The sequence below is a fragment of the Chelonoidis abingdonii genome, chromosome 1, assembly GCF_003597395.2.
Source record: "Chelonoidis abingdonii isolate Lonesome George chromosome 1, CheloAbing_2.0, whole genome shotgun sequence".
NCBI lineage: Eukaryota > Metazoa > Chordata > Testudines > Testudinidae > Chelonoidis > Chelonoidis abingdonii.
This window is the reverse complement of record NC_133769.1, coordinates 261,620,261-261,634,515: the sequence shown is the minus strand read 5'-3', so window position 1 is coordinate 261,634,515 and position 14,255 is coordinate 261,620,261. Positions and strand designations below refer to the sequence as shown.

Sequence of the window (14,255 nt, the reverse complement as noted above, 5' to 3'; positions counted from 1 at the left end):
GAATGAGCTACAGACCAAAAATTATGTGCAGAAATTAGTGAATCATCTTAATTTAATATTAAGTAAACATGAGAACTGCACTCTGCTTGCAGACCATTTTGGATCAGAAAAAAGAAGTGTAATTTGTTGACCTTTGTTGTTCACTGTGAATTATGTGCCCAGTTCTGTTTAAAACCTTGGTACTCTTGCATAAAGTAATGTTATAGCCTCTGATAACAAGAAGGGGTAGGCCCTCAGTTTTACATTTCATCAGAAAGACACCTCCACTGTATCATAGGGTCTGCTGGCATCATGCTGGTGTCTTGGTTCAGTACTGTCTCAGATAGAAGTTCCATCTATAGTACTGAATTATCAACTTCACTAAGTATGGAATGTGGGTGGAAATATGTGTTCCTAGTAGGTCTCAAATTCACAGATGGTCACGGTCTTCTGTTGGTGAATTTGCATTGTAATGTATTTACATGCACTACCCATAGCTTGGGCAGATTTCAGATTGACTCATGATATTAAGCCCAGAAGTTGTCCTTGGCACAAAAAGCTATGTAATTTGGTTATTTTTCCATGGAATTTTAAATATTATTGCTGATCTAATGTGTGCATTTCAATTTACTGGTTTATCATCTGTTTGCCTTTTTGAATTATGCGTATTTTAAATGTGTATATGTTTAGCTATTAAACATCTTTGGGTTTTTAAAAAGAAAAAGAAAAAAAAATGTTATGACTTTTCTAGGGAAAACTGCCAATGACAGGAATGACCATCACAAAGCTAGAAGACAGTGAAAATCACAAAAATGCATTTGAAATAGCAGGTAATGTTCATGAGCATTTCTATTGATTTTCTTTTTGTTTATCATAGAAACATAGAAGGGTTGGAAGGGACCTCAGGAGGTCATCTAGTCCATGCACAGCGCTAGAGCAGGATTAAATACAACTCGATCATCCCAATTCCTCTTACGTGTTCTTTAAAACCTCCAGTGATGGGGATTCCACAGCCTTCCTTGGTTTAAAATTAAAAAATAAGACTGCCCATCCCAGCTGTGTGTGCCTTTGACACTCAGTTTATTTTGTATAATTTTAACTCCACAGTTCTCTCCTGTGTACCCCAAGCAGCACATTTTATATTAAACATAAGCTCTTCCCCAGGCCCCTGTCCCCATCGACACAATTGCCTAGACCCTCTCAAATCTTTTCTCTCCCTATTCCCTTTAAAAGCAAGGAAGAAAAGACAAGCCTTGCAGCCTGTCTCTAACAGTCAGCAAATTCAAGCTACTTCTTGGGACCAAGAAAGGAAGAAAATTCTAGAGGGTCTCTGACAGAGAACTTTCTACCAGAAGCAAACTCCCATCACCAAGGAGCCTCAGCTCAGGTTTCTCCGCTGGTGGTTTGTCGTGGGGAGAGAGGCAGTTGCTTAGGTATATCCCTGGCCATTTACTGTTTTATAGGTCAACTCCAACAGCTTACAATTACCCCAGAAACCGAAAGGATCCAATGCAGGTTACTGAAGACAAGTTTTACGTGCTCACGGAAAAATATACTGTATAGCAAGTGGGCTGCTCTGCTGAATTCTCCACCTGCTTCAGTTTCTGGGTAAATTTAAGATGTAGCCCCAAGTAGATTCTATTGAAATAGTTTAATCTCAGGGGGATGAAAGTGTCATCAGGGTCACACGGTCTACAGCCAAAAGAATGGTTACAACCTCCTGGCTATATGACGAGGGAGAAAAAGCCAAAGCTAGTTATTGTTGCTACCAATTGCTGCTTTCAGAGGCAGCTGAAAATCTAACCTCACCTACCTCATAGCAAACCAGAACAACAAAGGACCACCCACTCACTCTCTCGCTCGCTCTCTTCTCAGCTAACAGCACTGACATCCTCTTAATGCCTTCCAGTTGCTTCCCCCCAGGTGACCAACTCTCACCTCAGTGTTATTATCTAGATTAAATGTCAGGCAGCCAGACTGGATCAGTGCCAGCACTCTCCCTTAAACATCAAGTAGTGCAATCAACTGTTCTGGCCAGGTCAAATGAAATGGAGACTCTAAGCTGTGTCATCTGCATGCTGAAGATTCAGCAATCCATGTCTCCTCACTAACTGTGTGCCTTAATCTTGTGGTTCTGTAACTGTATAGAGTCTAGGGAGAAACTATAAGGTTAGATGCTATATGCAGAGTTGTTGTAGCCATGTCGGTCCCAGGATATTGAAGAGTCAAGGTAAGTGAAGTAATATTTTTTATTAGATGCGGTTTTTTGATTGATCGTTTTTGGTGGAGGGGCCTCATCTGTGTTTCTCAATAGAGACCAAGATGATTTTAATTACTAGATCAATTTCTTTGCATAAACTTTCCTCAATAAAGATTGCAAAATGGCCTGTGTCTGTAAAGACAGACATCTGAAGAAAAATCTATCACAGTGAGAAAAGGGGTTAAAATATAATTCCTTCGGACAGAAATTACACTTTTAAGTCTTTGTTCAGCTCTTAGGTACTACAAGGATTCAGTGTGTGACAAAAAACTATTACTATTTTAGTGTTTCTAAAGAATAAAATTAAGTTGTTTTTTAGACTTTCTAAATCTTGTGTTTTCTTCTAGGAAATATGATTGAGCGGATATTAGTATCATGTAACAACCAACAAGATTTGCATGAATGGGTGGATCATCTGCAGAAGCAAACCAAAGTTACAACTGTTGGGAATCCCACTATTAAACCTCATTCTGTGCCATCTCATACCGTAAGAAATACTTTAGTCATGGGGGCTGAAACAAAAGCGTTTGCTTGAGTTGTTAGGAGAAAGATTATCGGATTATAAATCTCATACTACTGTGTAAATCATTCTAATTTTTTTTTTCCACCAGTTACAGGAACCAGATGTTTTATTTGACCCAATTTGTTGTTTACCCAATTTGCTTTATATATTTTCAAAATTAGAAGAAAGGTTTGGTCACTTATGCACAGATACAAAATATATTAATGTAATTTAACAGTTTGGCTTCAGGAGATGAAAAAGAAAACCCCCAGGAAATTCGTGATTAAGACTGAGACTCCATCTCTAGCTTTTTCTTGTTATGTCTGAATATTGCATTTGATATTTTCCTTTAATTCTCCTTAGAATAACGGGTTATACTGCATCACAATGGCAAAGCAGGTTAAGACTGGTGTGGAAACTTTTTTCATCACAACATTTTTTTCTGATTAAAAATGCTTCTTTTTCAAAATGTTGTTTTTGATGAAAGTGTTGATTTTGGCTAATGTTCCTGCAGGGCAAAGAAACTCTAAATTGGAAAAAAAAAAAGTTAGGGTATGTCTACACTATGAAATTAAGTTGATTTTATAGAAGTTGATCTTTAGAAAGCGATTTTATACAGTCGATTGTGCATTTCCCCTCTAAGCTCATTAAGCCGGCAGAGTGTGTCCTCAATACCATGGCTAGTATCGATTTCTGGAGCGGTGCACTGTGGGGAGCTATCCCGCAATCCCCACAGTCTTTGCTGCCCAATGGAATTCTGGGTTAAGCTCCCAGTGCCTGATGGGGCAAAAACATTGTCGCATGTGGTTTGGGTACATGTTGTCAGTTTCCCCTCTCTCCCTCCCTTTCTCCCTCCCTGAAAGCAATGGCAACCAATCCTCTCGCACCTTTTTTCCTGGATTACCCGTGCAGAAGCCATAGCATGGGAAGCATGGAGCCCACTCAGCTCACCGCTGCTGTTGTGAGCATAACAAACACCTCGCACATTATACTGCGGTATGTGCAGAACGTGGCTAGCACGAGGACAGTTGTGAGTAGGACACGGGCACAGACGTTCCTGAAAGCGCGGGATGTGGCAATTGGGACATATGGCGGCAGTGGGGTAGGTTAATACAGTGGAACGCTGATTCTGGGGCCGGCAAACAAACACAGACTGGTGGGACCACATAGTGTTGCAAGTATGGGTTGATTCCCAGTGGCTGTGAAACTTTTGCATGAATAAGGCCACTTTCCTGGAACTTTGTGAGTTGTTTCCCTGGCCCTGAAGCGCAGGAATACCAAGATGAGAGCTGCTCTGACAGTTGAGAAGCGAGTGGCGATAGCCCTATGGAGGCTTGGAACACCTAACTGCTACTGGTCAGCTGGGAATCAATTTGGAGTGGTCGGATCTACTGTGGGGGCTGCTGTGCTCCAAGCAGCCAATGCAATCATTGACATTCTGTTATCAAAGGTAGTGACTCTGGGAAACGTGCAGGTCATAGTGGATGGGATGGGATTCCCTAACTGTGGTGGGCTGATAGGCGGAACACATATCCCTATTTTGGCACCGGACCACCTTGCCAACCAGTACGTAAACCGCAAGCAGTACTTCTCAATGGCACTGCAGGCACTGGTGGATCACAAGGGACGTTTCACCGACATCAACGTGGGATGGCTGGGAAAGGTGCATGACGGTCTCATCTTTAGCAACTCCGGGCTTTTTGAACAGCTGCAAGAAGGGACTTATTCCCAGATCAGAAAATTACTGTTGGGGATGTTGAAATGCCAATAGTTATCCTTGGAGACCCAGCCTACCCCTTGCTCCCATGGTTCATGAAGGCATACACAGACAGCCTGGATAATAGTAAGGAGCAGTTTAACTATAGTCTGAGCAAGTGCAGAATGGTGGTAGAATGTGCCTTTGGACATTTAAAAGCTCGCTGGTGCTGTTTGCTGACTAGATTAGACCTCAGCGCAACCAGTATTCACATTGTTATTGCTGCTTGCTGTGTGCTCCATAATATCTGTGAGAGTAAGGGGGAGACGTTTATGGTGGGGTAGGATGCTGAGGCAAATCGCCTAGTGGCTGATTTTGAGCAGCCGGACACCAGGACCATTAGAAGAGCACAGCTAGGCCTGCTGCGCATCAGAGAGGCTTTGAAAACCAGTTTCATGACTGACCAGGCTACGGTGTGACAATTGTTTGTGTTTCTCCTTGATGCAAACCCGCCCCCTTTGTTGATTTTAATTCCCTGTAAACCAACCACCCTCCCCCTTTCGATCACAGCTGGCAAAGGAAATAAAGTCACTGCAGTTTTGAAACTGTACATTCTTTTTTATTAATTAAAAAAAAAAGTGAGATAACTGACAAGGTAGCCCAGATGGGGTGGGGGAGGATGGAAGGACAAGGCCACATTGCTTATTGTAGCCACACTACAAATCAAAACTGTTTGAATGACAGCCTTCTGTTGCTTGGAGCATCCTCTGGAGTGGAGTGGCTGGGTGCCTGGAGCCTGCCCTCCTGCATTTTTGGGCATCTGGATGAGGAGGATATGGAACTTGGGGAGGAGGGGAGGCAGTTATACAGTGGATGCAGGGCTGTCTGTGCTCTTGTTGCCTTTCCTGCAGCTCCACCAGACTCCTGAGCATGTCCGTTTTGCTCCCCCATTAGCCTCCGCTTCACCACTTGCCTCTTCTCATTGTGCTCACTTAATGCTTTCCTGTCCTCTGCCACTGAATGCCTCCATGCATTCAGCTGTGCTCTATCAGTGCAGGAGGACTGCATGAGCTCGGAAAACATGTCATCACGAGTGCTTTTTTTTCGCCTTCTAATGTGATAACCTCAGGGACAGAGATGATAGGGGATGTGGAAATACATTTGCATCTGCGGGGGGATAAAAAGGGAGAGCAGAATTTAAGAAGATACATTTCTGAGAACAAAAGGGAGACTCTTTCACAGTGAATCAAGCAATTCACAGCAGACAGCACATGTGCTTTAGGTACAAGGTCGCATTTTGCCTTTTATATTGGGCGCCTTCCATTCTGGTGACACATCACACACGGCTGGGCAACAGAATTCGGTTTCCAAACAGCCATGGTAAGCCAAAGGGTACGCAGAGTTGTCCTCTTCTGCCTTCATAACATGTGGGAATGGTTTCAAACAGCAGCGCCCTCCTTTGCCATAGCAAGCAATGCCGGTTGAGTTTGCAATTTAAAAAGAGGGGCTGCGGTTTTCAGGTGGATGTGTAGCACACCGCTCCCCCCACCCCACCATGTGGCTATTCTCTGGGATGAGCCCTTCACCCCTCTCCGCCTTCCCCCTCCTCTCCCCACATGGCTATTCTCAGAAATCTCTTTTAGCCAAGCACAAACAGCCCAGCATGAACAGGGTCCTTTTACTGTTCCGTTACAAAAATTCCCCTATTTCAACCAGGTGACCATGAATGATATCACTCTCCTCAGGCTAACACAGAAAGATGATAGACCAACTATTGCTTGAATGCAACCAAAACCCAGGATCATTCACTGCCATGCTTTATGCTGCAGTGATTCCAGACTACTTGCTGCTGTCTTGGTGTGGTAATGTGTCCTACTGTGGAGGACGAAATAAGGCAGCCCTCCCCAGAAACCTTCTGAAAAGCCTTTCAGAATACCCCCAGGAGAGCTTCATGGAGATGTCCCTGGAAGATTTCTGCTCCATCCTCAGACACGTTAACAGACTTTTCCAGTAGCTGTACTGGCCGCAAATGCATCCCAAGTCATCAGGGAAAATCCGATATTAAACACAATTGCTTTTAAACCCTGTAGTGTAGTTACAAATGTGCACTCACCAGAGGTGCCTTCTCTGGCTTCAGGGTCGAGGTTTCCGCCTTGGGAGGATATTGGTCCCAGGTGATGAGAAGGTCCTGGCTGTGGGGAGAACGGATTCTCCACTTCCCTACTGCGCATCCTCCTCCTCCTCCACAAAATCCTCCTCCCTGTTGCGTGAGACTCCCCCCTTGCGGGTTTCCACGGACATTGGTGGGGTGGTGGTAGGGTCCCCCCCTAGAATGCCATGCAGTTGGTCATAGAAGCGGCATGTATGGGGCTCTGACCCAGAGCGTCCATTTGCCTCCTTTGTCTTTTGGTAGGCTTGCTTGAGCTCCTTAACTTTCACATGGCACTGCCGTGTATGCCTGTTGTAGCCTCTCTCCACCATACCATGTGCAATTTTGGCATATATGTTAGCATTTCTTCTTTTTGATTGGAGTTCGACCTTGCACAGATTCTTCTCCCCATACTGCAATCAGATCCAGTGTCTCCCATTCGGTCAGTGCTAGAGCTTGTTTGCGATTCTGGGACTGCATGGTCACCTGTACTGCTGCGTTCGCCACATTGACCAAACAGAAAATGAAATTCAAAATTTCCCGGGGTTTTTCCTGCATACCTGGCTAGTGCATCGGAGTTGAAAGTGCTGTCCAGAGTGGTCACACTGGAGTACTCTGGGATAGCTCCTGGAGGCCAATACTGTTGAATTGTGTTTGCACTACCCCAGATTTGACCCAGCAAGGTCGATTTTAGCACTACTCCCCTCGCCAGGGAGGAGTACAGAAGTCGATTTTAAGAGTCCTTTAGGTCGACGGAATGGGGTTGGTTGTGTAGACACATTGTTTATAAAATTGACCTAATGCGGCTAAATTCGACTTAACCTCGTAGTGTAGACCAGGGCTTAGTTTTGAAAAACCTTACTTTTGGGAAATTCTGAAGTATCATTTTTAATTATAATTTATTTTATAGCTTTTTTTCATTTGTATATTATTTTTCCATCATTTCATAATATGTCAATAAGAGCCATGCACAATTTACATTGCCGTTTTTGACGTATCATAATATGACATTCTGTTCTTATTTTAAGTTTTATGTTAACTATTATATTTCGTGTATTTTATTTGTGTCAGATTGTTTCATTACAACACAGAGGAGACACTTGGACCTAGAAAAGAAGATAAAATGTTTCAGTCTGCACTGAGTAGCAGCTGTCGACAATGATTTTAAAAATAAAATATAAAATAAGATATTTCAACTATTATGCCATATTATGATGTTAATGGTAGTACTAGCGGACATGTTATGAAATAATGGAAAATTAATGGGAAAATGGAGAACATGTTAAAATTTGTAACAAAATTCTCAAATGAAAAATGTATTAAGCTGATTTGCAGGCAATTTGGAAAATATTTGTTTTGTTCTGATTCAGTTCAAAAACTAATTTCCAAATGTCACCACAAACCAGAACTTTTGAGTTTCAACCTGCTCTGCAGGTAATTTCCTGGCAATTCTAAATTTGAGTGAGTTAAGCTATTTGTTCTTTTGCGCTTACTCTTTAAATGTGAAGCGTGAAAGGGGTGTGAGCAAGGATTTCATAGCTGTTGTGGTTCAATACATACTGTTTGTGTGGTAGACAATAATAGTTTCTTGAATGAAATTATGTTCTGTTGTGTCAATAACAATTATTTTAAAACTGTGCTAGTTGGAGCTGTAATAAATAGAAATGTTAGGTAGCCAGTGTAAATGATTTTCTGTTTTTGAAAATTACTTCTTAATTTGACAGCTTCCTTCTCATCCAGTAACACCATCCAGCAAACATTCAGACAGCAAACCAATACCACTGACTCCTGCATACCACACGCTTCCACATCTTTCACATCATGGGACTCCACATACCACTATAAACTGGGGACCTCTGGAACCTCCTAAAACTCCCAAACCTTGGAGCTTGAGCTGTTTACGACCTGCACCTCCACTACGGCCTTCAGCAGCTCTCTGTTATAAAGAGGTGAGGTATTGGAACCCAGAGATGTTACCATTAAAGTACAGGACTACACTAAGAGGTGTAACTCAGTTCTTTTCACATCATGATCTTCTGTAGTTCTGTATGTGTGTTCATATTGCATATGTTTTCACTTAATTTAAGTTAACACTGAAACAGTGGTAATTGATTAGTGCCCACTTGTATTCATTATTATTATTATTATCATCATCATCATCATCATCATCTATTGGGCAGATGGAGTGGAAATCCTCTGCATTCATGCATCCCTATCTGAACCATGGAGATTTTCTCCTAGTTTTTTTTTTTCCTGCTTCCCATATATCTAGTTCTCTATATCCTGCTCTACTTCTACCATCCCTCTGGTCCAGTAGAGCACAAGAAACACCTTTTGCAGTGAGACAATGCTATTTTAAAATTGTCCAGTCAGTGTCATGAGTGAGCAAAGTGAGACATTCTCTCGGTAACTCCAGAGATCGAAGTGTTGCCGCTGCTCGCTGGTGAATGGAGAAAGAGTCCAGAATCAGCAATCTAACTGGCATTTCCTACTGCATAGGAGTCTCAAATAATTTTGAATATCTACAATTGTTATGACTAATTTCATTCCTGAGTATTAAACTGTTGTTTACATGCACTTAGTAAACCTTTAAATTTAATCCTAGAAGTTAAAGTATATGACTTTCTGTGCATCAACTTCAAATTATGGTATCATTTATGATGACGTGTAATGATTCTTCGTTCTTTTTTTATGCCCCACGCTGCATCCTTTAATGTTGCAGATTTTAATCTGGGCTGTACAAAATTATTTTTATTAAGCCACAAAAGGGGGCAGTGGTAGACAAACTTGTTCTTATCACTAAATTTTCCTGTCTGTAAAAATGAAAAATATTTAAAATGTTTGGTTTATGCAGAATTTGATGGTGCATGTAATTTGATGACAGAGGCAGCTGTGTCTAGTAAATTAAGTCAGAGATTCTATTACTGACTTCCTGTGAGACCATGGGTAACTCACAGCCACTTTGTCTCTCTGTTTAGAAGCTGTAAAATGGGGGAAATAGAGGTTAGTCACTTTGGTAAAGCATGCTGAGATCCTGTGATGGGGGTGCACTATAAAAGGGCAAGGTAATAGGCATATGGCAGAAAAGTATTATACTTTATTCAGAAGCAATACTAAACTTGTATTGAAAAGCTTGTTTCATGCATTGTCATGGTTCTGATTTAAAGTTAAGAACAATTCCCAAAGGAGTTTACACAACTAACAAATTCTGCAAATATCTTGAGTGTGCATGCAGGAGATGAGTTTTAGGCACACAAATTGTGCTCTCTGTTTAAAAAATGGGGTCAATCTTTTGTCATGAAACACTTTGGCAAAAAAAACCAAAAGGAATGTGGGGAGAGAGACGGCCTTTAATTTGAAGGTTAAACATTTTGGTTTAATTACTACATTAGCTTATTCAGCTGCAGTGCATGTCCATCTTTTAAATTAAATATAAGTGAACTTCTTTCATGCATTGGTATGTATAACATTTATTGAATTCTTAAATGTGGCAAAATTTCGCTCATCTTTCCAGTGCTTAATATATGACTGAATGTTTGAAACCTATCTTCATCCTCATTGTTCTTTGTCCTGCTCATTCATCTTTTCACTTTCTTGTTCTACACATGTATAGAGGCTGTCTTGTATTCTGAAGGTAAGGGGTAGATCAGTATGTATTTTGTATCCCTATGCACTAGCATGACTCACTATAGAGTGGAAGTGTTGAATCTCTGTCACCATATTCTTTTTCTGTACTTCTCTCTGTTCAAAGCTATAACAAGCACTCTTCAAATTTTGATTTAAAGAAATAGATGGGTATGACCTACCAACCTTCCACCTTAGGGCTTGTTTTATCTGCTTCTAAATAAGATGGGTCTACCTCTCAGAAGTTAAGAAAAATACTTTGTGTCCCACTTGCCAGTGTTCCCTTTGCTCTGTCTCCCAGACAGCCTGCATACTTACAGAAGCATTGCTGTGTATTTCTGTTAATAGGACTAAAAGAATAACATGCAAACAGCCAGTGGGGTTGGGGGGAATAAATGGATTCAAGTAAACCTGAAATATGCCAAAAATAATATCAGCCAGCAAAATTTTGATGTAACTTTATAAGATTTTTACAATTAACAGCTACTTAAACACACATTAAAATTTCAGCAGTTGGAACCTTTTTTCGAAAACCTTTTTCTTTTCTTTTCACCCAGGATCTCAGTAAAAGTCCTAAAACCATGAAAAAGCTGCTTCCCAAGCGCAAGCCTGAACGGAAGCCATCAGACGAAGAGTTTGCACTGAGAAAAAGTAAGAAATATCTGTGTATTCACAAGGTGCTAGTGTATAAAAAAATAAATTTGCAGAGAAATGGATGATATTTTTTTTTCCTCAATGAAGGTTGCAGTTTTCAATTTTCTCTAGGTACCAATACTTCTAGTTTGGTGTTTATATTAATTGGCAACAAGCAAAAAATAAATAAATAATAGGAATGGTTTGTACTGAAATGATCTCAATATACTGGAAAATCATTTCTTAACTCTCTGGTTAAATTTTTACTCTGTAAGTACCTTCATGAAGTGAAAGAAAGTACTGTAAATTTGAGTACAGTAACTTTAGGTCTGTGAAGAGCAATTTAGAGTTTAAAAATAGTATCCTACCTTCCCAAGGTATAATTAAGTATGTAGACTATTGATTGTTTTCAAAGTTCCCATTGAGTGGGAGGTTTGAAAGCAGATACCTACAGGTCCTGGTACTGACACTGATGTCTTTCAGGGTAGGTCATTTTTTAGGTCTAACAACTGTACTGATATTTCCTTAGAAATGGGGTATTTTCCGTATGTCATTTATCTATGACAGAGGTCAGTGAAAAATCTGGACTGTCCTGTTCCATAGGCTATAACAAAGCTAGCTAGAGAAGTTTCCAAGAAACAAGGTGGGTTTATAGATAAAAAATATCATAAAGAACAAAAGCTTAAGCAAGTATAAAGGTAGCATTGGCAGGATAATAGAAGTGTGGGGGAGTAGGAAGGATGAAAGAAAAGATAAGTGTTAATAACTGTGTTATCCAGGTGGGAAAAAAGTCTTTATTCTACCATCTTAACTTCAGTCCAGTTCTGTCTGTTTAATGTATACTAACATATCCTGATTCACATGTGTGAATGGATAAGTAACATTTGTGATAACGGGTTTGTGCGGTGCTTAAAATAATTAAGACATTTAGATGGAACTAGTTCATGTACTCAAACCACATTTGCTTTCCTCAGTTTTTGTCTACCTCTGTATCCTTAAGTTGTGGGCTTCTTAGAAGAGAGACCTGTCTAGAGTTTGTGGAACATGTGAAGCACATAGTGAATGCTGTCATAAAGAATTACCATACTTTGAATTGAGAAGGAATTTTTCCCATGAGACACTGTGACGGGTTCGGTCACAGAAATCCCCATGGGACTGTCACCTGATGTGCTGAAATTACCTCTAAGCCCGTTTTCCCTGCCAGCTTGGGACTTCCAGAACCCTGTCTTGTTGAGCCAGACACACTAGTTTGCTGCAACACAGACCCAGGTTTTGGACCACGCCTCCAAAGCTGCAGACTTAACTGAAAACAGCTCAGCAGGTTACTTATCTCCAGCACGTAGACACACAGCTCCCAATGGGATCCAAAATCCAAATAAATCCACTTTACTCTGTATAAAGCTTATGCAGGGTAAATTCATAAATTGTCCGCCCCCTATAACACTGATAACAGCTGTTTGCTCCCCCAGGTATTAATCACTTAACCTGGGTTCATTAATAAACAAAAGTGATTTTATTAAGTATAAAAAGTCAGATTTAAATGGTTTCAAGTAATAACAGACAGAACAAAGCAAGTCATCAAGCAAAATAAAGCAAAATCACGCAAGTCTAAGCCTAATACATTGAAAAGCTGATTACAGGCAATATCTCATCCTCAGAGATGTTCCAATAAGCTTCTTTCACAGACTAGACTCCTTCCTAGTCTGGGCCCAGTCCTTTCCCCAGTACAGTCCTTGTTAGTTCCAGCAGACATCCTAAGTGGAAAGCAGGGGCTTTCTCATGACTGACCACCTCTTTGTCCTACTTCACCGCCTTCTATAGTTTTGGCAAAAGGCAAGAATTTTTTGTCTCTCTGGCTCCTGACCCCTCCTTCTAAATGAAAAAATGCCAGATTTAAGATGGATTCCAGTTTCAGGTGACATGATCACATGTCCTGTGAGACCCCAGCCTCCATTCTTCCTGGGCTGCCCACACGTACACGGGAAGGTTTGCAAGTAAACAGAGCCTTTTACAGTTCATTGATCCTGAAGCATTCTTAATGGCTTCCATTTAATATGTTTACATCAGTAATTCAAGTTTATATCCTGTTCTCCTAACTTCAGACATAGAAATAATACATGCAAACAAATAGGATGAACACGCTCAGTAGATTATAAGCTTTGTAATGATACCTTACAAGAGACCTTTTGCATAAAGAATATTCCAGTTACATCGTATTCAAATTCATAAGCATATTTTCATAAAGCATGTGGAGTGCAACATCACAGACACTTGCTGCATACAGTGGGAGCCTTCTCTTCCCCCAGGATGTGCTGTGGATTTCCTATGATAGGAATTTAGGTTAGTGAAGGGAATGGTATGATGTTTACACATGCTGATGGAAACTTTAGTTGAGCAGTATGTGGATGTGGATAGCTGACTTGTTTCACTTGCAAGTTTCCTTGCATGACATAGTTGGGCTATAAAGCTTGGGCTGTTTGTTTTGAATGTGACAGCTGCATAAGCAAGCATCCCGCTCACTAGAACCTTGCATACGGATGGAAAGAAAGACAGTGGAGAAGACATAAGGCCTTCTCAAGAAAGGACGTTGTTACCAAGCACTGATACAAGGCCTCCCAGGAAGAAATTTGTTCCTTCCTTTTTTACATATACATATAGTTAGAGAGTTCCAGGTTTGAGCTTTTCCAATAAAAGTTGTGGCTTTGGCCTTTTAAACCAATTCCAGTGTGTTGTCTTCTACATCCTACCAAGACATCTTGTCAATGTCCTTACTATAAATTGGCCCAATAAAATATTTTAGAAGTTAGTTTTGTTGTTGCATTCTGTGGTGGTTGTAACTGAATACAGCATATACACAGCCCTTTAAGGAATCCACATTGTGTGAGTTTGTTTGAAGTAGTTTTAATATAATTTTATTAAACAAGTTAAAAGAAACTTGGTGGGAGTCTAGGAAAGTAAATACTCTGGCCAACTCTTGAAAATTTTAATGAAAGCTGTGAGAATGCCTTTGCAACTCTGAATATCCAAGCCATTATTTGTTTAGGTGTTTAAATATGGCATTTGATGCTAAACAGTAATTAACCAAATTAGAAAATATTGGCTTATATGGTTTTGAATATAATTTTTGATTTATGGCAAAAAAAAAGTTTTTAAAAATTTAGAAAACCTGAAACAGATTATAATATACAGTGGTCATCATTTGACTACAATATTTTCTTCTTTAAAAGCGATTCTTTTCCTTCTGTCTTTCCACTTTAAGAACATAAGAACAGCCATAGTGGGCAAACCAATGGGCCCATCTAGCCCAGTGTCCTGTCTTCTGACAGTGGCCAGTGCTGGATGCCTCAGAGAGAACAAACAGAACAGGGCATTTATCGAGTGATCCATCCACTGTCATCCAGTCTCGGCTTGT

At 40.5% G+C, this 14,255-nt stretch overlaps 1 protein-coding gene across 9 annotated transcripts in view; it reads left to right on the top strand.

Annotated features, from left to right (window-relative positions):
- ARHGEF7 (Rho guanine nucleotide exchange factor 7) overlaps positions 1-14,255 on the top strand; it is a 232,028-nt gene that overhangs the window by 187,916 nt on the left and 29,857 nt on the right. For 5 of the 9 annotated variants that reach the window (XM_032764968.2, XM_032764970.2, XM_075061488.1 and 2 more), the window contains 4 exons: positions 731-809; positions 2,587-2,726; positions 8,311-8,535; positions 10,768-10,861. In XM_032764968.2, the coding sequence (XP_032620859.1) occupies positions 731-809; positions 2,587-2,726; positions 8,311-8,535; positions 10,768-10,861 (538 nt within the window). Of the gene's footprint in view, positions 1-730; positions 810-2,586; positions 2,727-8,310; positions 8,536-10,199; positions 10,221-10,767; positions 10,862-14,255 lie in introns of all 9 variants that reach the window. The other 4 variants (XM_032764967.2, XM_032764971.2, XM_032764969.2 and 1 more) reach the window with 1 other exon arrangement.